At 45.6% G+C, this 26,564-nt stretch overlaps 1 protein-coding gene and 1 long non-coding RNA gene across 5 annotated transcripts in view; one reads left to right on the top strand and one right to left on the bottom strand.

The window, feature by feature from the left end:
- ADCK1 (aarF domain containing kinase 1) overlaps positions 1-26,564 on the top strand; it is a 106,489-nt gene that overhangs the window by 28,327 nt on the left and 51,598 nt on the right. For all 4 annotated transcript variants that reach the window (XM_083615681.1, XM_083615679.1, XM_083615680.1 and 1 more), the window contains one exon: positions 13,799-14,002. In XM_083615681.1, the coding sequence (XP_083471807.1) occupies positions 13,799-14,002 (204 nt within the window). The remainder of the gene's footprint in view (positions 1-13,798; positions 14,003-26,564) is intronic.
- Positions 11,677-26,366, bottom strand: LOC310766575. The gene is made up of 2 exons (XR_014550266.1): positions 22,075-26,366; positions 11,677-12,110 (listed from the first exon to the last, which is right to left on the bottom strand). It is a non-coding gene; the product is annotated as an uncharacterized lncRNA (long non-coding RNA).

The raw sequence follows: 26,564 nt of genomic DNA on the forward strand, positions 1-26,564 counted from the left end.
GGGTGTTCTGTGGCCCGTAAGCTATTGGAAAGAGCCCTACTGGGCTACCCTAAATTTTGATCCAGAATCTGGGGGTGGGGCATGCACTCACCCCTTAGGGTTCGACTGAAGAATCCAACCCAATGGCTTTACCTACCAAAGTTGTGATAGTTGCTATGAGGAAGGCAAAAACCCCATTTGTCGGCAAGCAAATTCCTCCGTGGCCCTGAGTAATCCCATAGCAAGGCCATGTAAGTGCACTGCCCACTTACCTCCAGGCAGAGCCACAGTATACCAGGTGGGACGACTGACCAGGTACATCACAGCGCAGCCGGCTTTATGCCCTGGCAACAGACATGACAGAAGAACATCCCTACCACGTCCATCGCCGAAGCACCCCCCCACTAGGGCCATGTTGAATTTAAATTTTGGCGGGCAATTCTGCCAATCCTTGTGGTCGGCTGAGATGAACTGTGACATAAGCCAGTAATGCAGGCTAAGAGCTGTTTGGCTGTGGGGGGCTGCAACTGCTGCTGCTGCTGCTGTCTGGATACGGTAGGTGGTTCAAGAGAATTTGGTGAGTACCAGGTTGGAAAAAGCTGTAGTAGAGCATTAGTTGAATAGAGGGAGGAAGTACAGTAGCCCTGCTTTGAATTTGTGAAGAGAGGGTGCTTAGACTTTTCTCAGTGTTCCCATACCACTAAGGCTGCAGTCCTATTCACATGGACCTGGAAGTAAGCCCCCTTGAACTTGATGAGACTTATTTCTGAGTAGACATGGATAGGCTTATGCCGTGGGTCGGCAAACTAAGGACCGAGGGCTGGATCAGGCCCAATTGCCCTCTAAATCTGGCCTGCGGACAGACTGGGAATCGCCGCGTGGATCGCCAGCGTGCGCGTTCTTTCCCTCTCCCTCCCTCTCCCACGCACGGCGCCACTGCCGGCGCCGCCTCCTCCCTCCCTCCTCCTGGCTTCTCTCTGCCCTTCCTAGAGGAGGAAGGGGGCTGGGCTTTGTTGCTGCCAGCCCCTTTCCAGAGCCCTTTTGTGCGCCGCTCATTGTCCTGCTGCTGCCGCCAGGCCCTGCCGCTCACAAGACACAGGAGCCGTGGTTGGCTGAACACCCCTCTCGAGTGGCCGCCATTTAAAGCAGCCCCTCTCTGGAACCCTTTTCTGCGCTGCTCATTGTCCCTCCTCTGCCTTTCACCCCCCCCAATATAGTCCAGCCCCCCACAAGGTCTGAGGGACAGTGGACTGAAAAAGTTTGAGGACCCCTGGCGTATGCTGTAGTCTGACCTGCTGGGAGCCTGAGGGCCCCGTTCTTGCCTCTCTCTACCTGGCCCAGGGCGGGGCCTGGCAGGCTTCATAAGAACTGCTGTTTCTGCTGCCACTGCCCAACAAGGACTGGGGTATTTGGGAGGAAGTCTTGTCGGGAGTTTTTGCTGTTGCAGATATTATTATTTTTTTATCTTTATTTTTATGTGGAAACTGTTCAGTTTGGTTATGTAGTTTTTGTTGTGCTTTATTTATTTTTATGACTACTCTGCTGTGTTTGTAACTATGTAAATATTTTCATATTGTAAGCTGCTTTGAGCATTGTTTTAACTGTGGAAAGGCGACATACAAATAAAATGATGATGATGATGAGGATTATGTAGAGTTTATTTGATATACCACTTGATTGTAAAAACAACAACAACAACAATTGAAACGGTTTACAAGAGGAATAAAGCAATAAAATTACCAGCAATCTCAGTTAAAAACAGTTATTTAAAAGATCCAAAAATGATGAAAATTTACAATAAGTTACAGAGATCAAAACACATGTAAACATTCTACTTATCTGGGTAGGTTTATCTTAACATAAATGTTTTTAGCAGGCACTGAAAAGCACAAAGTGAAGGCATGTGCCTGATGTCAATAGGCAATGAGTTCCGAAGAGTGGGAGCTGCCACACTAAAAGAACTATAACTCATATCATCCCTGGGGGTCCAGCAACAGTTGGAGGGTCACAGATTCCTCATCCCTGGCATAAGGCAACATCATATCTTGAACTTAGAGCTAGTTTAAAGTGGGGCTGGCAAACCCCCAAGACAGGCACATCTTGCCACAACTTCTAAGCTAAAACACATCAAGTTTGAATGTGGCAAACATATTTTTGCAAGCAGATGTATCAGATAGGTATACCCCCCGGGGGAGCTGGGATTGGTTATGTTGTGATGTGGGGTTTGTGATTTCAGCTCTCTTGACATAATATGCTGGAGACAGTTCTGTAGTAACGCTTCTTTATTACAGCAAACAAGACTGAGAACTGAGGAGGGGAGAGCTACATTTATAGGGACAGGGAACTAGCTAGAAAGGATACATTTTGGAGGGAACAATATCAGGCAATCACAGTCCTGCCTTTTGGAGGAAACCAATAAGACAGAGGATCCAAATACAGCAGCTTAAATGAACCAATAGTAGCTGTACCCTCTGGAACCAAAAGGCAGTTACTTTACCCTAATGCAAATACAGACAACAATAATACAGATATAAAATCCTTTGACTCAATACACAACACCCCTCCCCCCTAGTGAGCACTGCAGACGTAATCTCTCAGGTACTGTGGGGGCCTACAACTTCTACTTGATCTCCTGACAACAGGTGTTGCCGGTTCTGGATTGGATGTTACCTGTGGTAGGGGGGGTGCTATAGGGGTTTCGTCAGGAACAGATGGAGTCCCAGACATCGCAGGGTCCCCTACCTGTACCTCGTCATCCTGAGGACTAGCAGACCCTGGTTCATTTGCTGAAGCCCCTGGTGACTGCACCTCTGGGCCATTTTCACTCTGGTCTTGCAGCTCTGCGTCGTTAGCCAGGGATGAATTATCTGACCCCTCCCTGCTGAGCGCCCGGCGCCTCAGCTGATCTATATGTCTCTTCCAAACTTGCCCATTTTCCAAGGTCACATAGTAGGACACTGGTCCACTAGTCCGGGTGACCACACCAGCCACCCACCGCGGACCTCGTGAATAGTTCCTCACCCAGACCAGATCTTCAGGGGCGAGATACCTTGTTGTGTCAGCCTCAGCCTGGGGGGTTTCTCTTGAATTACGGTTTGGCATTTTATCGGGGTGGACATAATCCAGCACCGTTACCAGTCTTCTACCCAAGAGCAGCTCAGCTGGTGACTTGCCCGTCGCAGTACACGGCGTCGCATGCTGCAAAAATAACATTCACGCGCGCAATGGATTCTTTGGCTGTTCTTACCATGCGCTCAGCCTGCCCATTGGAGGATGGGTGAAAGGGCGCGGATGTGACCCCTCTTATGAAGTTATCAGCCAAGAATGCCCTGAATTCTTGGGATACAAAAGCTGCCCCATTATCTGATACAATGATCTCAGGTAACCCGTGGGTTGCAAACAGCTGCCTCAACACCTTGATTACGGCAGCTGATGCCATGCTAGGGACCATCGCCACCTCTAACCATTTGGAATATGCATCGACAATAACCAAAAAGACCTTCCCCTGGAATGGCCCAGCAAAATCTAAGTGCAGCCGGCTCCAGGGAGATCTGGACTGCTCCCACCAGTGAACTGGTGCTCTGGCCACTTCTGGCCGCACCTCTTGGCATGCCTTGCATGTTCGTACCCATTGTTCTATGTTCTGGTCCATTCCAGGCCACCACACATAACATCGGGCTAGCGACTTCATCCTGACCATTCCCGGGTGTCCCATGTGAAGCGTCTCAAGAACCCTGTTTCTCAGTGGTGCTGGGATGATCACCCTATCTCCCCACAGGAGACAACCCTTATGCATGGACAACTCGTGCTGCCTTGTCGCATAAGGCCTGAATTTGTCTTCATGCGGACCACCTGGCCACCCCCTCCCTACCCAAGTGAGCACACGGGAGAGAACAGCATCTTTCCTCGTTTTCTCAGCTATATCAGTAGCCGTTACAGGAGCCCCCGGAAGTGTTTCCAGCATCATTATGTGCTCCGCTGGAGCAGGATCCACATTGCTCCCGCCAGGAAGAGGCAATCGACTCAGCGCATCAGCGTGGCACAACCGTTTCCCCGGCACATGGGTCAAGGTGTACTGGAACCCGTTCAGGAATATAGACCAACGCAACATTCTGGGGGAGAGAATTTGTGGCGTTTGTTTGTTCGGGTTGAACAACCCTAACAGTGGTTTGTGGTCCGTTTCAATGGAGAAATGGCGACCATACACATAATCATGGAACTTTTTGATTCCTGCCACAATTGCAAGCGCCTCTTTGTCAATTTGAGCATAGTTGCGCTCCGTGGGCGACAACGTACGGGAATAGAAAGAGATGGGCTTTTCCGACCCATTCGGTTCCCTATGACTCAGCACCGCCCCCAGGCCGTATTGAGAGGCATCACATGCCAGGACCAGCGGCTTCGACTCATCGTAATGAGCAAGGACGCTCCTGCTACTCAGCATTCCTCGCAAGGAGTCAAAAGCCTTCTGCTGCCCCTGCCCCCATCGCCACACATTCTTTTTCTGCAACAGTCGATGTAATGGTTCAGCTACCGAAGCTTTGTGGGGTAAGAATGAATGATAAAAGTTAATAAGTCCCAGGAATGACTGCAACTGCGTCTTGTTCTGTGGTCGTGGTGCCTCGATGATGGCCTTAATCTTAGCATCTGTGGGGTGGATGCCTGATGCATCAATTTTAAACCCCAAGAAATCCACGGTTGGCACCCCAAAACTGCATTTTTCCTTTTTCAGTTGCAACCCCACCTCCTTGAACTTGAGCAACACTGCACGGACACGCGCAACCAGTTCCTGTGGGTCTTTTCCAGCAATCAAAACGTCATCAAAAAATGGCAAGACCCCCGGCAGACCTCTTAACAGGCGTTCCATGAGCCCTTGAAAAATCCCTGGGGCCACACAAACTCCAAATTGTAATCTGTTAACTCTGAACGCCCCTTTATGTGTGACAATAGTCTGTGCTTCCGCTGATTGTGGGGTTACTGGCAGCTGTTGGTAAGCTTGTGCCAGGTCAATTTTGGCGAACACCTTGCCCCCAGCCAGTTTAGCCAACAGATGTGATACGACTGGAATGGGGTATGAGTTTCCCCTGAGTGCCTTATTGATAGTACATTTGTAATCTGCACAGATCCTGACTTCCCCATTTGCTTTAAGGGGCGTGACAATTGGAGTCTCCCACTTAGCAGAGTCCACGGGTGAGAGAACTCCCTGCTTGACCAATTTATCCAGCTCTGCTTCGATCTTGGGTTGCAGTGCAAATGGCACTCGCCTTGGTTTGAGTCGGATTGGGGCCACCCCAGGGTCCAATTCGAAGTCAACTGGGGGCCCTTTATAACAACCCAGTTTTCCATTAAAGAGACCGGCAAATTCTTTGCATAATGCCTCGCTCATCTCAGGGCAGGTTTGGATTGAATTAAGCCCTGATATACTCAGTCCCAGGGCGGGGAACCAGTCAGTGCCCAGGAGACTGGGGCGACTGCCCTTCGCAATCACCAGTTTGAGTACCGCCTGTTTGTCCCGGAACTGTACTCTCACGGCACACATTCCCATGACATGGATGCGGCCCGCTGAGTATGACTGCAAGGTTGCCGGGAAGGGCTCCAGAGGGGGCAACTTACCCCTGGGGAAGAATGTCCTCGCGGTCTGGTCCGACACGATAGTGAATCCAGATCCGGAGTCCACCTCCATGTCGCACAGCTGACCCTCAATCTTCACCTTGACGTGTGCCTTGCCTTGCGCTGGAAACTGCACGACCCTCCCGTTGATCTCCGTTACGTAGTGGCAGTCCTTTAGAACATGGTTTGCCGTGGACGGTCTGTGATGCTCCAGTCTAGTTGCTCCTGTCGCTCCCAGCGCCGCCGATCTACAGACCCTGGCGATGTGACCTGTCTTCCCGCACGTCCGGCACATAGCATCCCGGAAACGACAACTCTTCCGCTCATGGTTTCCGCCACAACCAGGGCACCTGCCTCGGTGATCTTTGTGCACTGTGCAGGGCTGACGCACTGACTCAACCCCACGGACTGGGCTTTGGCTCGGAGTAGCCTCTAGCTCGCCCATGGCATGCGCAACTTCTATCTTAGGGGCCTTGCGACTGGCATCAAGCTCCTCTCTTTCATAATTCTCCGTGGCAGCGGCCTCCTTCAAGGCTGAAGCAAGGGTAACCTCTTCTTTAGCCACGATGCGTCTTCTGGCTTTCTTGCTGCTCAGACCACCGATAAACCGATCCAGGAGAGTCTCTTCCAGACATTGGAAGTCGCAGTGCTGAGCGAGCTTCCGCAGTTCAGCTAGGAATGCAGATACAGACTCCCCAGCACGCTGCTGCCTCTTATGAAACTCCAACTGCCGGGCCATCTTGGTCTCAGTAGGCGCCAAATGGCTTGTCAGGCAGGCAAGAATATCTTTGAGAGGTGTCTCACTTAGCTTCGCTGGAGCAAGCAATGCCTTGGCCAGCTTGAAGGTCTCAGGCCCACAGTAGCTCAGGAATGTGGCCCTTCTTTTGCTGGCATCGGTGATCCCTTGAGCCACTGCGAAGAACTCAAAGCGTTCGATGTAGTCTTCCCACGTGTGGGGCTCTGATGGCTGGAAGGGCTCCAATACCCTTGGACTCTCCATTGTCCTGTGGGCAGGGTCGTCTTCTCAGCCGGCCAGTGAGTCTTGTTCTTAGCTACAATCCAGACTCTGAGGCAGGGCTGTGTTTAACCGCTCCTCAGCATTCCGGATCCCATCCTCGTCGCCAGTTGTTGTGACGTGGGGTTTGTGATTTCAGCTCTCTTGACATAATATGCTGGAGAGAGTTCTGTAGTAACGCTTCTTTATTACAGCAAACAAGACTGAGAACTGAGGAGGGGAGAGCTACATTTATAGGGACAGGGAACTAGCTAGAAAGGATACATTTTGGAGGGAACAATATCAGGCAATCACAGTCCTGCCTTTTGGAGGAAACCAATAAGACAGAGGATCCAAATACAGCAGCTTAAATGAACCAATAGTAGCTGTACCCTCTGGAACCAAAAGGCAGTTACTTTACCCTAATGCAAATACAGACAACAATAATACAGATATAAAATCCTTTGACTCAATACACAACAGGTTACATCTCCCTTTTAAGGAGAGACTGGTTTATGCTGAGACTAACTACAGACACGTTTGCTGTTCTTATAAACCACATTTCTGCATCCTTCTAAGCACGTGTGAGTATCTGTGCTACTATTTGATTGATTGACTGATTTTGACTGATTGATTTCTACCCCACCCTTCACAGAAAAAGATTTGCCAGGGCACGGTGACTCAGGCAGGTTCGCAGTGCTCTGTGCAGAAATGCTTGCAATGAAATTGGCTTTTGTGAATTTCATTCAATGAAAAGGTCAACTTGTATTAAGAGTGAAAGTCAAGAAAATCCCCTGGGCTAAATGCGGTTGGAGATCTAGTGAAGTGCAGGCCTGGCTTTGGATATGAGGGACTCTGGTTCAAATACAATCGTACCTTGGAAGTCGAATGCCTTGCGACTTGAATGTTTTGGCTCCCGAACGCCACAAACCCCAAGGTGAGTGTTCCGGTTTATGAACGTTCTTTGAACCGGAATGGCTGACAGAAGTTCCCACAGCTTCCTGCAGCCAGTTGGAAGCCGTGCCTTGGTTTCAAAATGTTTTGGAAGTTGAATGGACTTCCAGAACGGATTCCATTCAGTTTCTGAGGTCTGACTGTGCTTGTATGAGTGCTGTATGGTTCCTCTTGTTTTTCTAAATAAAATAACCCAGCTTGTTTCAGTATCTCTTCCTTTGCTAACCTTTATGCCTGGCCTGTTTTCTATTGCTTTTCCTCGAGGCAGGATAGCCAAAAGTGACTGCAAATATACCATCAATTTAGGTGACGACACTGATGGTATTTCTTGTGATAGCAGTCATATCTCAGAGGGGAGGGAACTTCGTAATTGAGGTGTCACCACTGAGAAGGCTCTCCTGTTACAGCATAGCATATATCAGAATGTTGCAGGGCCTCTCTCATAGATCTTAACAGGGACAGGCCTGGGCAACCCACTGTCTCTCACCCTCACAAGTAAAATGGGAAAGTAAAAGGCCTACAGGTTTGATGCAAGAATAAACAGGGTTATGTTTACAAAATATTTTTTTAAAATTAAAGCAAGCTATATCAGACAATTAATAGTAACGATAGTTCAATCATCACTACTTATTTTATTCCGCCGCTATATTGTGTCAGTCAAGGCATGACAAATGTTTTCCAATATGTTGGGTTTTGATGCTAGTGTAGGCTTCTCATTTCTCAGTGTCACCCCAATTTTAATAAAGCAACTGGCATTATATCATTGGTGCTATCTGGTGCCTTTCATAATGGCTCACAGTGCCAGAATAAACTGCAATATGGCTTCAGAAATCTTGTTACCCCCTAGAAGTTCCACATCTGCTTTCTGAGCTCAATCTGAATCTAGTGCATTGGCAGATGTTTGGGTGTGACATTGTTAAGGTGAACCTGGCCATGCCTACATGCCAAGCTGGCACAATGAAATCCCATTAATCCTCTGTTGCTCATTCAGCTCAGAAATCCAATCGGGCCCCCAAGATCACCCAGCAGACCTGGGCAACCCACCTCAACTCCTCTGTTTTAGAGCATCAGGAATCAATTCATGCATTTCAGACCCTGCCCAGTCTGTACATGGAAGGAGTAATGGCACCTCCTTCCTCTTCAGACCTCAGTTCCAGGCCTTTTTTAGTGCGTAGGGCATAGGAGCCAACCTCTAAGGGCTGAGGGGTCTTTGCCCCCCAATAAAATATTTGAGGGAGCTGGGGCCCCCCAAAGTTGATGGGCATTGCCATTCAAATGGTGTGTGCGCACTGCGTCATATGATTGATTATGTGGGGCAGGTCTTACCTGGGCCCCCCAATAATTTATCACCCTTGGGGTGATAAGCAGAGTTCTTTCCATTTCTTTCTCGTCATGCTGATGACATCTCAATTCACTCTAGTTCTAGTAATAACTATTGGGCATTTGAGTGGAATTCAACTTGGAAGTCAAGTACAGTGGAAGCTTGGTTCTCAAATGTCTCCGTTGATGAATGTTTCAGAACCCAAATGCCAAAAACCTGGAAGTAAATGCTTCCTTTTTCGAACACGCCTTGGAAGGTGAACGGCTTCCGCTGCATGTTTTTCGATTTTCGCCGTTGAAATTGAGATTCTCCCTTCGCGCCTGGGTTGTCAAATGTTTCAGAAGTCGAATGGTCTTCCGGAACAGATTACGTTCGACAACCGAGGTTCCACTGTACTGGAAAAGTTTAGGCAGTGTCTGATCATTGGCCATGTTTTTGCATCTCATGCATTGATTATTTTCTAACTGTGTGTAGGGGACTTTACCAAAGTCCACTTGAAAATATTCTGCTTAAAAAATCTTCTCTTTTCTCACTGTCTCTGTTCTTTGCTAGAATGTTCACAAACTAATAAATTGGAGAGGAAATGGTTTCCCCCTCTCCTTTGGCAAAAGCTATACTGGTTTGTCACGTATCATATTCAGTGAGGTGATTTATAGCTCTGTCATTAATTATTGTTTCGGCTTGTTTATTTGCTGCTGAAGTAACTGAGAGCCCTGGGATGGTTCTGTAGCTAAAGGATAAAAGAAAAAAAATGGAAAAGAGGAAACCAAAGTAAAGCATAAAACAGTTCAGGGTCAGGAGACCTAGGTTCAATAACAGATCAACTATCAACTTACAGTGTGACTTTATGGACAGAAATACAGCGTTCAATACTGGTGACTGGGAGCTGCCACTGAGACCATATAACACCGGTCCTGAAAGACCTACATTGGCTCCCAGTACATTTCTGAGCACAATTCGAAGTGTTGGTGCTGACCTTTGAAGCCCTAAATGGCCTCGGCCCAGTATACCTGAAGGAGCATCTTCACCCCCATCATTCTGCCCAGACACTGAGATCTAGCTCCGAGGGCCTTCTGGCAGTTCTCTCATTGTGAGAAGTGAGGTTACAGGGAACCAGGCAGAGGGCTTTCTCGGTAGTGCCACCCACCCTGTGGAAAGCCCGCCCATCAGATGTCAAGGAAATAAGGAGCTATCCTATTTTTAAAAGACATCTGAAGGCAGCCCTTTAGGGAAGTTTTTAATGTTTGCTGTTTTATCAGGTTTTTAATACAGTGGAACCTCGGGTTGCGAACGTGATCCATGTGGGAGACGCATTCGCAACCCGCAGTACCACGTCTGCGCACGCGTGTGACGCGATTCAGTGTTTCTGTGCATGCGTGAGTGCCGAAACCCGGAAGTAACCTGTTCCGGTACTTCCGGGTTCGGTGTGTCCGTAACCCGAAAATGCGCAACCCGCAGCGTTCGCAACCCAATGTATGACTGTATTGTGTTGGGAGCCACCCAGAATGGCTGGGGAAACCCAGCCAGATGGGCAGGGTATAAATAAGAAATTATTATTATTATTATTACCACTTGGTTTGACTGGGCTGATGAACAGTAGTGTCCTCTGTGTCTATTATCTAGGTGGTATGCTGCTCAGCAGAGATCAAGCAAATAATTCCTTCAGACTGTGAGCTGCCCTTGATGGTGTTTTAACTCTACTTCCAGAGTCCCTAGTCTGAGTCCCTTGGCATCTTAGATTGTGTTGTTTCAGATCCATCCCAATCTGATGACTTGTTACATTTTAATTGGTCAATTTACCCTAGGCAGTTCTGTGCTCTTGCAGCTTAAACTCTATTATATTTTTTAAGTTGCTGGAGTGAACAGTTCATCTTCTTTATCCCCATCCTTTCAGATATTTCAAGGCTATCATCCCTTCATATTGGTTTCTCTAAACTAGGCATGGCTGGTTTTTTCTGTCTTTTCGTTAATATGATTCATTACAGAAGCTAAAAGTAACTTGAGCAGTAGGAGCAACTTCCAGGGCATTTTCAGAATGAATTGTTTGAATGTCATTTCAGTGCGCTGGACACTTGCATGCTACGTAGGATAGAACTGTGTTAATCTCATTGCTGAATGTTCCTAGTATAACCTACAGGCTGGGAATCAGTAGGATCAGCAGAGTAAACAGCTGGAATTCCTATGCCAATTGCCACCTTTATCCTGCTTTTTCTTAGAAGATTCATTGAGGATTCCTTAACTTACGTCACTCTTGAACTACCATTCTCCGTATTTCCAGTTTAGGACTACACCAATGCATAAGTTGTACAAGGAAACTCTAGTTAGAACACAGCCTTAGGGTTGAAGTAGACAAGATGCCATGCACACAATTAGAAATTACATTAATGCCTTAAAAAAATGAGGCATGGTGGTCCATTTGGGAATCTGGTAGGGGTGATAGTCGATAAGGAGACTTTAAATCTTTGCTCTCCACTGTACATAATATAAATTCCCTCCATTGCAAAGAAGAGGTGAAGCAGGCCTTGATTTGAATTGGGACCACCATGAGGGGCAGAAAGGTTAGAGCTCTTCCATCCTCATCCTGCCCCCGCCAGGATTGGGGCCCCTGCTGTGACCACTCTTTACTGCTTTAAAAGCCATGCATGCAATAGATAATTGTATGAATGGCATCTTGTTGAGCTTGACCTTTAGTCTTTCTTTAATTCAGTCATCATCATCATCATCATCATCATCATCATAATAAAGTACATATTGCAATCAGTGAATAATGTGCAGGATGTTTGTTTTGTCAAGTAGCATTAAATATTATCTGTTCAGTAAATGCTTTGGAAATGGCAAGAAACAAACTTTTTTCCTCAAGTTATTTATTGCATTACTTGCTGGACAGGTTGAAAAAAAGCTAGTAGCTTGAATTGTATTTTGCAGCGTCATGGCCAGGGATTGTTAATTACCATGTCAAGTACACACAATGAACTGCAAATGGCGTTCAAAATCTTCTTTTTCTTGTTTGGCTGGAGTACCTGGCCTTACAATGTCTTTTGTCGACATGGCTGCCATCTGTTCTGTGGCCTGTTCTTCAACCCGAACATTTAAAGGAGGGAAAATGCTCTTTCAGTACCTATTTCCATGTTGGTGACCAGTGTTATAAATCCGCAGGAATCCCAGTGGGACTTGCTCGCATGAACTTCCTCGTCTCTGGATTGAGGCAGAATTGCCATATGGCAGAACCATGCTTCCTTTGCAGTGACACTTTGGCTGCAAGGCAATCACTTGCTAGTAACTGGCAGTTAAAAAAGATTTTGAGCTTACATTTTAGGAGGTGAATCAACATTGGGGTCAGATGTCTCTTTTGCTCCCTTGGCTCAATCTGGTGCGCTCGCATGCGGGCTTAATTGTGTGTTTGCTTTGTGTGTGGAGTGTGGGTGGGTGTTCCCAGTAGCCCTGACACTCTGTACAGTTCCTGAAATTTTGTTGTTGTTGCTGCTGCTTTCTCACCACGAGCAATATCTGGGTTGAAGTGGCGTTTTTTCCCTCAAGTGTGCCCAGCCTGCCCTTCCTTTCTCTGAAATGCAAGTTAATTCCGGACAGCTATAGATAGCCCCTCCCTGCTTTTGCTGCTGATCCCCCTCCCTCCGCTTTCTCCTCTGTTGGAGACAGTGTCGAGGACAATTATCCAAGCTGCATAAAAGCTGTTTCCCTGTAATGGGCTGAACTCCCTGTACTGTGACAAACTGCCCAGCTGCTCTGGCTCCATCCCTCTCTTCCCCCCCCCCTCTTCTCTCCTCCCGCCCTGTCTGCACCCTTTCATTTCCAATCCATTCCAAGCTTTCTTTCTCTCTTGATATCTCTGTCACTCCAAACAACCACATCAAGGGAGCAATGTAAGGCACGCTGCATATAGCTACTGTACTCATGACCACATGGCAGAAGCTTCCTGCTCCTTGGAAGAGTATTATTTTTCAGTCTAGAGCTGAAAGCTGCCTTTTTGCACACCGTCGCCCAACCGCTGCAAGGGGGTTTGCAGAGGCAGGTGGAATGGCAGCTTCTGCTTTCAGCAGCCCAGTGTAAGGAAGTGGTGAGCACCAGGCTTTCGAGGGACTGGAATCCAAATATCTTGCCTGCATGTTTGTGTACCTCTTTAAGGCGGGGGTACTCAACTTTCTTCAACCTGAGGTCCACATGCCCTTCTGGGGACCACATGACGGTGGTGGGTGGAGTCAGAGTCAAAAGTAGGTGGAGCAAATTGGGGGCATCATAGAATTGTAGAGTTGGAAGAGACTACGAGGGTCTTCTAGCCAATATGGGGCTCAAACCCACGATCTTGAGATTAAGAGTCTCATGTTCTACTGACTGAACTATCCCAAGTCAATTCTTTTTCCTTTGTACAGTAGGCTAGTTTCTGCACACACTCACAACCCCTCCCTGCCCCCCATCAGGGTTCAAGGACACATTCCAGTAAGGCAAAAACATTTGGGGGGGGGGATTGAAGCAAGGCCACTGAGAGGGGAGGGTGTCTGGCCTGGGGAAGTCTCAAGGGATAGATAGGCCCAGAGAGCTGCATTCAGATCCTGGACCTGAGGTTCCCCACCCACCTTAAAGCACTGTCTGCTTGGTGCTTATTGAGGAGACAAGATGTGGTCATGTAGAACTTCTAATGCCTGCAGTCTGCATACGCGTGTAGGTACTGGCCCACATCAAGCCCTGGTCTGCAATTGTGGGGGCATCCTGGAGAAAACAGTGTCTGTTTTCCCCAAAGATGCGTCCTGTTCTAATGGTAAACACAGGGAGCTTTATGGTAACGCACACCCAGAACAAGCAAAATGGCAGCCTGGGAAGACAAGATACGGAAATAGGTAGCGTATGGTTGGAAGAAAGGGATTCAGTCAAAGTTTTGGATGTTTCTGAGTCTTTCAACCTCCCTCCCTCTCTCTCCCCCTCTGCAGGTGCATCTGCGCTCTGCAGAACGTCTACGAGACCTGTGTTGTGCCAATCGGGGCACCTTCATCAAAGTGGGGCAGCACCTGGGGGCTCTCGACTATCTCTTGCCTGAGGAATACACTCGCACACTCAAGGTGCTGCACAGCCAAGCCCCTCAGAGCAGCAGGCAGGAGATTGAGCAAGTGATCTTGGAGGACCTGGGCAAAGGGGTATGTGTGACAATAGGCATGTATTGACTTGTCCGCCAAGCACGAGCAATAAGAATATAAGTATAGCCCTGCTGAATCAGGCAAATGGCATGTCTAGTCCAGCATCCCACAGGGCTCATCCACACTGCTCCATGCTTTTGAGCCACAGGTCTGGGCTCTCCAGGTGTGTGCCTGAGCAGTTTTGCCGCTTGCTACATTTTAGCAGTAAAACACGGGTTTTCCTGAAAAAGTGCTGGGACAAAAAAAGACCTGCTTGGATGCTGATCTGGAAAGCCCGGACTTGCGCCTAGAAACATGGCACAAAAGGATGTGTGAACGAACCCACAGTGTGTAACCAGATGCCTTTGGAAAACCTGATAGCTGGGCAGGGGAAGAAACCAAGAATTCAATATAAGTTATTAACAGATGTTAAAGAAAGAGGGGGCTTCGCCCTGCCAGACTTGAAACTGTACTATGAAGCATCTTGACTTTGTTGGTTAAAGGAATGGATGTTGTTAGAAAATACAGATTTATTGGATTTGGAAGGTTATGATAGATTTGGTTGGCACGCATATTTATGGTATAATAAGACAAAAGTCCATAAAGGATTTGGAAACCATATATTCCAAAGATCTCTATTTGAAATATGGGATAGGTATAAAAACCTATTTGAACGTAAAGCACCACAGTGGCTGTCTCTATTAGAAGTGATGAGTGTGAAAAAGATAAATATAAGTAAAAATTGGGTTACATATGAAAAATTAATACAAAAGGAAGTAAATGGAAAATGAAATCTTATGAAGAGGTTAAAGGATATGTGAATGACTGGCTGCATTATCACCAAGTCAATGAAATGTTTAAACAGGATTTGAGAGAAAAAGGATTTGATGATAATAAATCAAAATTTGAAATAGGGGTATTGAATAATAAGTATAAAATTTTGTCTAAAATGTATAAATTGCTGCTTGAATGGCATTTGAAAGATGCGGAGGTAAAGTCGGTGATGATACACTGGGCCAAAGATTTTGGGTATAATATACAGTTAAAAGACTGGGAAAAACTGTGGAAAGAAGGATTAAAATTTACTGCATGCAATGCTTTGAAAGAAAATGTGATGAAAATGATGTATAGGTGGTATATTACACCTGTGAAATTAGCTAAAATGTATAAAACAAGTAACAAATGTTGGAAATGTAAAGAAAAGGAAGGAACTTTTTATCACATGTGGTGGGAATGTAAAAAAGTGAAAAACCTCTGGGAAATGATATATAATGAGATGAAAAAGATGTTGAAATATACATTTATTAAGAAACCAGAAGCATTTTTACTTGGCATTGTAGGAGATGATATTAAAAGACAGGATTGTAAGTTGTTTTTATATGCAATGACGGCATCAAGAATATTATTGCACAAAAATGGAAGCAAGAAGAATTACCGACGAAAGAAGAAAGGCGGATGAAATTGACGGACTATGCAGAACTAGATAAATTAACAGGAAGGATTTGAAACCTGCGGGATCAGAGATTCTTAGAAGACAGGGGTAAATATACGAACTATTTGAAAAGTAATTGTAATGAACAGATTACACTAGTAGGACTGCAAGAGGTTTTGTAAGGATTATCTGAAATATTGCAAGAAAGACTATGAGGAGAATTATTAGTTAATGACAATTAAGAGTAAAAGAGAAATTAAGAAATGCAGAATAAGTGATAATGAAAAATCATCAGAGGTGTTGATGGAAGTCTAAAACATTGTATAAGAAGTTACTGTATTTTTCGCCCTATAGGACGCACTTTTCCCCCTCCAAACATGAAGGGGAAATGTGTGTGCGTCCTATGGGGTGAATGCAGGCTTTTGCTGAAGCCTGGAGAGCGAGAGGAGTTGGTGCACACCGACCCCTCTCGCTCTCCAGGCTTCAGGAAGCTCTCCGCAAGCCTTGGGAGCTCCGTGGGAGTGCAGATATCGGGCAACCCCACAAGCTCGGGGGACAGCGGGGAGGCGGAGCGCCGCCATCCTGCTGTTCCCCGACCTGGTTTGGATTCCCTGACCTGGTTTTGGGGGGGAAATAAAGGAATTTTTCCCCCTTTATTTCCCCCCCCCCCAAAAAAAACTAGGTGCGCCCTATGGGTCGGTGCGCCCTATGGGGCGAAAAATACAGTATGTTATATGACTGTTGGAAATGATATGTTAAAAAAACCAATAAAAATGTATATATATATAAAAAGGAAAACCTGCTAGCTGAACAAGCGTGCAGCAGCTACTCGCAATTCCCAGCCACTTGTATTCAGATGCAAAATGCCTCTGACTAGGGAGATAGCACATAGCCATCATGGTTAGTAGCCATTGATAGCCTTGCCTTCTATGAATTTGTCTAATTTTGGGTAGTACAGTGAACTGAAAGCACTAAACAGTGGTTTGTTGCTGCTTTCTGGTAATAAATGCACGTCCGCTTGTTGCTAAGGATACAGGCATTGTTTTCTCAACGTAGTGCTTCTGTTGCAGAAATATCACATTTTTGCAGTGCTGAAGCTGAAGTATTTTGTCACTGCGAAAATGCAGATTCTTCCCCCTAGCTCTCACAGCTGTTACTGCTGAGATTGCTGTGTGCTATGTGCAGCATAATGTGATTGTCACAGACCTCTGTTGGTTATTGAGTGCACCATTGCTAGCAGTGAGTTATACTTGTCCCTGCTGTAAACGTGCATCACACTTTATAACACAGAGGTGGCTAATCTGTGATTCTTTAGGTGTTGATGAATACCTAACCATCCCTGACCATAGGCCAACATCCAAAAAACCAAAGTGCTGCACCAACAAGTACAAAATAACCCCTCTGCAGCACCATAAATCCAACTCAATGGTGTAACGTTGGAAAATGTCGATCACTTCTCTTAGCTGGGCAGTTATCTTTCCACAAGGGCTGACATTGGTGCCGAAATCCAGCATCGCCTAAGCTCTGCGAGTGCGGCTTTCTCCCAATTGAAATGCAGAGTATTTGAGAACCGGGACATTCACAAGGAAACCAAAATGCTTGTTTACAAAGCTATTGTACTACTAACCTTACTGTATGCTTGTGAAACATGGATCACTTATAAACACCATCTCCAACTCCTTGAAAGATTCCATCAACGGTGTCTCCGAAAATTTTTACACATCACTTGGGAAGACAGGTGAACGAATACCAATGTACTGAAAGAAGCAAAGATCACCAGTGTTGAAGCAGTGATTCTTTAACATAAACTTCGTTGGACTGGTCATGTTGTGCAGATACCTGATTATCGTCTACCAAAACAACTACTCTATTCCGAACTTAAAAACGGAAAGCGTTATGCTGGTGGTCAACAAAAGAGGTTTAAAGACTGTCTCAAGGCAAATTTTAAAAAATGTAGTATAAACACCAACAATTGGGAAACACTTGCCTGTGAGTGCTCCAATTGGAGAACAGCCTTTACCAAAGGTGGCATGGGCTTTGAAGACACTCGAACTCAGGACACAAGGGAGAAACATGCTAAGAGGAAGGCATGCTTGGCAAATCCACACTGTGATCAGAAGCCAATGTCCCCACTGTGGAAGGCCGTGTGGATCCAGAAGTGGCCTCCACAGTCACTTATGGACTCAGTGTTAAAACCTTGCTGCAAGATAGACCCAAAAGAGAAAACAATAGAACACCACTAGTAATCACATACAGCTCTCAAGTTAAAACAGTTCAACGCATCATCAGAGATTTGCAACATCTCTTAGATTAATGACAGCTCTTTTTCCAAAGCTCTGGAAGGAAAACCTTTCATTGCCTACAGAAAGCCACCCAGTCTTAAACAGCTCCTCACACACAATAATACAACAACCAGACCTAACATGGGCACTGGCGCAAGAGCCTGCAATAAATCTAGATGCCAACTTTGCTGCCACATACACCTGGACAGCATCATTATTGGCCTCAATAACATCAAACATACAATTTCAGGCCTATTAAATTGTTCATCTTCCAACATTATACAGTGGTACCTCGGGTTAAGTACTTAATTCATTCCAGAGGTCCGTACTTAACCTGAAACTGTTCTTAACCTGAAGCACCACTTTAGCTAATGGGGCCTTATGCTGCTGCTGCGCCGCCGGAGCCCGATTTCACTTCTTATCCTGAAGCAAAGTTCTTAAACTGAAGCACTATTTCTGGGTTAGCGGAGTGTGTAACCTGAAGCGTATGTAACCTGAAGCGTATGTAACCCGAGGTACCACTGTATATGCTATCAAATGCCAACAGTGCCCTTCAGCTCTCTATATTGGACAAACAGGGCAAACTTTATGCCAAAGGGCATAAATCTGACACCAGGAATAATAAAACGGAGAAACCAATAGGAGAACACTTCAATCTCCCAGGACATTGTGTGCAGGATCTTAGAGTGACTGTCTTTAGTGGCGGAGAACAGACAGGGGCATGACTGGCGCGCATCCTGGGGGATGTGCCTCCTGTCCCGGGGGCATGGTGTGCCGCCCGTAGGGGTGTGGCACACATCCTGGGGGCGTGATGCGCGTACTGGGGGCGTGGCATGCTGCCCACAGGGCCGTGGCGCATGTCCTGGGGGCGTGGCGCCCAGCACAGTGGGGGGAGGGCCACAATGGCACCCCACCGGGATCATAGTGCTGCGGGCGGTCACTCCCCCGCCCCCCTCTTCCTCTGCCAGTGGCTGTCTTATTACAAAAGAATTTTAGAAATACACTTGAAAGAGAAGTTGCTGAATTACAACTCATTACCAAACTAAAAACTATGGAGAGACCTGGTCTGAATAGATATATTGGATTCATGTCCCATTATACATACTAAAGCTAATTTTGGTCATCTATCCCTTTAAAAATCCCTTGCCCTTCCCTGTGGAACCAACTGCCATAACAGTCATCAACAGTTATAAGGTTGAAGCGACCTCTGCTTCAGCGTATCTGACGAAGTGTGTATTACACACGAAAGCTCATACCTTGAAAGCTTATATTTAGTTGATCTTTAAGGTGCCACTGGAATTACTAAAAAAGATTTTTTCATCTTTCATCTTGTTATTTATTATTTCATTTTGTTATTATCAACACGGCTATCCACCTGAATCTGTTAAAACTGTGTTTATGGAAGACAATCTTACTCGGCTACAAGTGATCGCCAAAGAAGAGGAGAAGAAGAAGAAGAAGAAGAAGAAGAAGAAGACGATGACTAGCTAGGACTGATGGGAGATAGAGCCCAACAAAATCTGGAGAGCCCATAGGTTAACCTGCTTTGTTTTAACATCTAATACAGGGATAGCTCTTGGGAGTGTAGCTTGTAAGATGCAGCTGTGGGAGTCTGCTGTTCTTAGCAACTGGAGACAGACAATACTTGCTGCACAGAGTTTCAGAGTGTATTCATGTCTTCTACCTTATTGAGAACACCCAGTTAGCGAAAAACAGGCCAGGTGTGAATTGTTGAGCCTGGGCCACAGAACAGATACGAGTGGCACAAGTAGAACAAAAATGGAAACCCCCCTTGGGAGCCCATTCACTGGACAAGAATAATGGGGGTCAGTTAAATCTACAGTATTCATCTGATTGCCAGCAAACTCAGCAGCTGCACCACCAATGTATCAGTGGGGCTGAGCAGTGTTCATGAGCTAAGGAGTTTGTCTAAAGTGGGTACAGAACAGTTAAATGGGTCGGGTCAGATACAGAGGCATAGATGGGGCAGTGAGAGACAGTTGGTTAGATGATTTCAGACAGGAGATAGAAGACAATTTGGCAGGCTGCATTGCAGTAAAAGTGTCTGAGACAGTATTGATCCAAACCAGCAAATCACAGACGGCCTTCTACCTTATTACCATATGAATGTTTGTGGGCCAGAGTTCATTGACATGTTACCACTGAGCTGCTGAGCCCTGTTTTGCTAGAGTGGGTCCCTTTAAAATTTGTTGCCTTGTTGCTAAAGCTTGGCCACTCCATAGGCGTGCCAGTTTTGCTCAGGCCATTGTCAAAGCAACACCCGTCTTTTGTGGGCGATCTTTTGAGTCTTGCAGATCCTTCCTTTGGTACCTGGAACCTGATATCTGCTTTGTGCTGCTAGAGTGTCTCCTCCAGGCCTTGGTCATCACCCTATAGGTCAGGAAACAAGACCCCATGGCTGCCTCTACATAGTGCCCTTGTTGTGAAATGGCCACAGGGTGTTCACTCACCTTTTAATGGGCATCTGCATGATGTCATGTAATGAACAAAAATGTTTATGTTTTCCCTGTTCTGCTTCTGTTTCATGCCTCCCACCAACCTCAGGTGATCCAGCTCCCCCCTCCCAAAATAATTAACCCCTCCCAGTTATGGTCTTTATAATTTTCCTTCTCTGTGGTCCAACTCTAGGAGTTAACACTATCACTTTAACCCTTCCCTTTCCAGAGAACATATATCAGTTTTATCCCATCCCTCCCTGCAGTGAGGGTGAGGAAGCAATAATAATTAGCAGTGTAGTGAGGGGAAAAGGAAGTATTCAATGCTTTGTAACATATTATTTGGATTCCAGAAGTCTGGAAGCAGGGCTGCTATTCTCCTTCCAGCTTAACACTGAATAGCAGTGACTGGGTGCTGCAAAATTTCCACATCTGGAAGCACCCATTGACAATGGAAGTTATTGATTCTAAGTGTGCTGCAGAGAGTAAAGTAGGGATGGGCAGATCTGTCAATTTCTATTTCACTCAGTTTCTCTTTTTTTCCGTCTTAAGTTTGGTTCTCCAGATTTCCACATCATTTATCAGAATCTTAGTGCAAATTTATCCTAGTATACACATTTTGGTATGCAATTTCGCCTAATAAGCACATTTAAAACAAAAAACAATCTGCCCCATATTTTTTTAAAATGTTGTTTTCACAAACATATGCACACTTTACCCTAGCATAGACACTTTTGTACACAGTGTTTGGCTAAGAGAAGTGCAACTTTTGGAAGATGCCTTTGTTTCAGTTTGCACCTTGTTTCAGAAAGTGTGAATTAGGTAAGTTCACGTTCAAAGGTGAACTGAATTGAATTTCTCTCTCATCCCTAGAGCAACGGTAGGTATAGGAATGGAACATCAGAGGCAATATAGATGGCCTGTGGCAGAACCATGGAACCAGGGCCAGTCTCAACATTAGATGTCTGCCTTAGGTGGAAGATGCAGAGAGGCTGGGAGGGACAGCAAGGTGCTGGAGGACACAGCCTGCCCTGCCCCGCTAAGCTAGGCTGCAACCCTCACATGTGGTGATGCTGTCCCACTGACAGTTTTGAACTGAGGTACCATACAGTTAAAGCTGTATCCTACCACTTTAAACAGTCATGGTTTTCCCCAGAGAGTCCTGGGAACTGTTGTTTGCTAAGGTTGCAAAGAGATCCCTATTCACACTGACAGAGCTACAGTTCCCACAGTAGTTTAATAATTCCTCTTTCCAGGGCAGTGTGGGAATTATAGTTCTGTCAGGGGAATAGGGGGTGTCCTATCAAGTTACAGCACCCATAGCAAACTACACTTCCCAAGATTCTTTGGGGGAAGCCATGATTGTTCAAAGAGGCAGCTTTAAGTGTATAGTGCAGATGGGGTCTAAAACTCACTTGCCATTCCAGTCAGCTTCTGTATATGGAATGGAAAGAGATGCCATTTTGTCTTTTCCCTCAGTTAGCAACATGTCTTGAGGCCGCCCTACATGGAGCTCTCCCCCAGTAGAATGGCAGGCGCTGTTAAAATGAACTGCAAGCTTGCTCTTGGTAAAATGCTACACGTGGGCAAGCTGTGCTGGCCTTTTGCTGCACTATAACCATTTCCAGACAGCACTGTCAGCCCTTCCTTTTCGAAAGCCCCCTAATTAACCCTGAATGAAAAACAAATAAATCCCCATAATAACCACATAAATAGCTGTTGCCGTTTACACCAAGGCCATGTGGTGGCAAGGAAGGCTATGTCAACCATGAGCGCTTTATGGCTGGTAAATCAGATTACTTTTCCCCAACTTCATTTGTGATCATGCTTCAAGTCTCTAGGGTGGATTGAGAAGGGTCGGCGGTGGAGAATGGGGCTGCAGGGTGTGTTGGCGTTTGGAGGTGGTGAGTGGGGTAGACCTACCTGTAATGCCATGGGGCAGGATGAAATGCAGTCAGTGCAGCATGACTGGAACATCTAGTAAATCTGGGGTTGTTTGTTTGTGGTGCAGGAGTGCATATAAAGGAACATGCTGTCATGGGTTCACCTTGTGGAGAGTGAATGATGTTGCCATAGATTGTGTAGTTCAGATTGGCAAGGGCACATCTGAGTAGGTGGGCAGGCCCCCAAATAGCCTTTTGTTGGTAATGTGAGTAGAGATGGGGGAATTTTAGGGTTGTGAGGTATAGAGAGATAGGCCTTTTCTCAGCCAAGGCCACATTATTCTGCCCAAACTGTAGCCTGACCCTTACTGAACTGTGACATCATAATGCAATTTATGACCACTACTGACACTTGCTGTTCAAATAATCCTGCCTGCTTTCTGAACAGTGTTGTGTATGAAGCTGCCTGGTGCTGAGTCAGACCGTTGGTACATCAATATTGTCCTAACTGAATTGACTAGCAATGGCTCTCCAGAGTTTTGCAGGGGAAATTCACAGCTGGGATTGACTTTGGAACCTTTTGTATTCAAAGGAGAGGCTCTTCCACTGAACCACACCCTTCTACCATTTTAATCAGGGATACTGTGGATTGAGCTTGGGAATTTTTGTCTTCAAGGTGTGTGCTTTGTCATGAAGCCCAGCTGGCAAATATTTGTGCTTTTTAAGTGTCTGGTTTGGCTGTGGGTGGGAAGCAACAATAAGTTGTAGAAACAATGGCTAAGATACCAGTTAAAACCATATAAACCAGATAACTCTGCTAAGACCTTTGCCCGCTATCACCTCAGTTCCAGCTGCCAGTAGCTAACACAAATGAAATGTGATTATTGCTTCTGGAAGGTGCTCATTTTTGAACCTTGGTGGGTCTGTAAGGGAAGAGATGTGTCTTGGACTGTAAATTCTTAGTAGATCTTAGAAATTATGATTGGCCATAAATTGAATACTATGTTGGGTCAAAACCTTGTTTCCTCCTGCTCTGGAGGTTAGGACTCGAACCAATGGATCCAAGTTCCAAGAAAGGAGATTCCAAATAAACACCAGGAAGACTTTTCTGGTGGTAAGAGCTGTTGGACAGTGGAACAGATTCTCTCGAGAGGTGGTGGATTCTCCTTCCTTGGAGGTTTTTAAGCAGAAATCGGAACGGTAATCTGTCTTGGAAGCTTTAGTGGAGATTCCTGCATCGCAGGGGGTTGGATTAGATGATCATTGGGATCCCTTCCAACTCTACAGTTCTATGATTCTATGAGTCTACGATTCTGAGGGCTTTATGGATTAAAACAAGCACCCTGAATGCCTGTAGCAGGGATGGAGAACCTGGGGCAACCCCCTCCCCAATGCTGCTGGACTACAGCTCCCATCAATGCCCATGCTGGCTGAGGTAGATGTGAGTCCAACAACACACATGGACGGCCAAAAATCTTTCACCCCTGGTCTGCAGGTAGCCAGCACAGACGCTGGCCATTGGAAGCCTCTTAGGAGTACATTGAGTTTGGTTGCGTTTACCCAGAAGAGGAAGAATGTGTATTGTTACTCGATATGTCTTCGATGAATTGATAAACGTATTTGATGAATCTATTCCCTGGTGAGCCCTGCCATACAGTAAGTCCCCTCAGTATTATTCATGGCCTCCCCAAAATTGTTCCCCCCTCACTCAGAACTCTGGGGAGAGATAGAAAGACGATATATTAAAATACGGCACATGATTTTCTCTCGCTCTGCTTTGGCTGTATGGGGCTTCTGCGACGGGCCTTTTCTTCTCTCTTGAATACGTTTTCAGCCGCTACTGATCCGCCCCGGTTCCTTTCAGCATTTCAGGCGCTAGACAGAGCCTTCTATGCCTCATTGATTCCCAGCGAGGCAGCTCGAATCCCCTCTCAGCTGCAGACTTTCCTTTCAGCGTTACTTTGCCCGCATGGGCAGAGCCAGGGTGATATTTAATTTTAAAGAGACAGAGAGAAAATGACAAGAGTGTGTGTGTGTGTACGTGAGAGAGAGAGAGAGAGAGAGAGAGAGAGGGAGAGAGGGAGAGAAATAATAAATGATAATAGTTAGAAAGATATAATGCAGGAGGGGTATGGGTTATGGTACTGAGTAAGTGGTGTGGGCTGTTAGCTTTGAGGAGTGATTTATACTGGAATGTGGAAACGGTGCTGGGAACCTCCACTCTGTTGATGGTTTAGGATGGGATCTTATTCAGCCAAAGGGCAACTTTCCTCTCTGGACAACTTTCTTGGGGCCACATATCAGGGGTGGGCAGGGCCAGAGGCAAACACATGCACCACCAGAGGCAAAAGTGGGCCAAATAACGAATGTGAATTCTACCTTTGTACAATAAGGCTCATTTCTACACCCGTCCGCACAGTTCTCTCTGGCAATCAAGTGGCATTATTAGAACTGAAGGCACCTTCTAGTCAGGCAAAAACACTCACAGAGTGAATGAAGCTGAGTCTGTGAGGTGCCTGGGCCGCTAAGGGTTTTGTGGCCTGGGGAGAGTCCCAAGGACCAGATACAGAGGATTGGAAGGCCACATTTGGCCCTCAGGTCTGAGGTTCCCTACCCCTACCTCGGGAGCTCTTAGCGGTTTTCAATATTTATTTAACAGTGCCATTATATTGCCTGCTATTGGAAAGAAATATTGAAAGCAGCTTCCAGAGATAAAATATACATTAAAACAATTTTAAACAGAAAAACAACAACACAATTTCACGGATATTAGAGAAATTCAGGGCAGAAAGATCCAGTGGTGGTAGCTGGCTGCTAGCGAAAGCCTGAGGAAACAGATGGTTTTTTAAAATCAGCATTGGAAGCTCCCAACAGTCAGTTTTGATATTATTTATTTCTTAAATTTGTAATACTTCATGTATTATTAAAGCCCTCTTTGCTCAAGCTCCCAGTTCCTGGTCTTCACAAGCAGCAACTATTGGACCAAGATGAGGATGCACACCACCCCCAAATGCCCTTGATTTCCAGAAGGTGCTTCCAGCAGGCCCAGTAGGGCCTGGATGAGCACCACAGAGCACATGACGAATCTAGAAAAATCTAGAGCCTCATTCCACTCATTTAAGTTGTGCATCACACGGATCATTCTTATTAGATGAAGCCAACAATCTTGGGTGGAAGTCCATTCGATTACTGCTGGGATAAATTTAGCCCATGCACACATTTGCTTGGCTATTGGTTATGGTTTTATATTTCAGAGACATATTTTTAGATCTTTGAGCGATTGTAATATTGTTTTTTCATGGTGCTGGGATCCTATGGGAGGAAGAGAAGGGAAGAAATACACATAACAACAACAACAGCAATATTTCACACTAATATTCAGCACTGTGCTATGGTGAATGTTCCATCTGCACAAGCATTATAGCTTGCCAAAAGGAATGACCCTTCTCTTCTCCCCTTGTGCACTGTGCTGGGGGTTCTCCCAACCCCCTGAGCCGTGTTGTATATGCAGAAATCCTTGCATAGTGCTTCTTCTGACAGGCCTGCCTAGGTGAATCCCACCCTCTATTTCTAAAATTAATACTCTTATTAATGGGGGGGGGGGAGAGTTCTACAAACATAGAGGATTAAATGCTTTGCTACATCAACATTTAAAAGCTAAGATGCACTCTAAGGGACACTGATTATGTTTTGTAGTCCTTTAATGATCTGGAGTTAGAGACATCTGGCAATTCAAAAACGAAGGATTTTAAAATACTTATTATCCTGCTGTTCTGAGAAGCTAGCGTGGAAGCCTGGTGGTGCCCAACAACTATGAAAATCACTATATCTGGAGAATATAATTGATCCTGTAGGAGGTCAAAGAAGCAATAAGCAATGGCTGGTCCATTGCCTTTTTTGTTCCTGTTGCTTTGACCTGCTGTAAAAATTAGTGTCCAAACTTTTGGCTGTTGTTTAAAATAATATATTTACAAATGTCCTTTTTATAGTATATTTTAGAATATATTTACTTAAGTGAAAGAGAAAAACATTTGCAAATGTTAACATGGAGTTTTACAAGGTCAAATTTGACAATGGGTAGTGAAAATATCAGAAATGCTGTTATTTTGTGCTGGATAAATAAATTTTGGTAATACTCAAAAGACAGTACAAAAGTATGTGATTAAATTTTAGAGGCCATTTACAAAAAGTCTTCAGGTTGAGTGTTTCAGGGTTGACCTCATTTTCAAAGAATGAAGATTTTATCCCTTATCTGTAGCCCAGCTGTGATGCAAACTGGCCAGCTGAGCCACAGATCCACAGGATCCTAACTCACTGGTGGAACTTGAATTTGGACTGACAGAAGAAAGTATCACATGTGAAAAAAAAGAAGCAAGATGACTGTTTGAAAAATGACCTGTTGTACGGTGCAGTGTGAGCTAGATCAATCTTCTTCAACATGGTGCCCTCCAAATACTTTGGGTTTCAACTCTGACCCATCCTAGCCAGCATGGCCAATGGTCAAAAATGGTGAGAGCTATAGTCCAAAAT

Source organism: Podarcis filfolensis (genome assembly GCF_964270895.1).
Source record: "Podarcis filfolensis genome assembly, chromosome: 1".
NCBI classification, from domain to species: Eukaryota; Metazoa; Chordata; class Lepidosauria; order Squamata; family Lacertidae; genus Podarcis; species Podarcis filfolensis.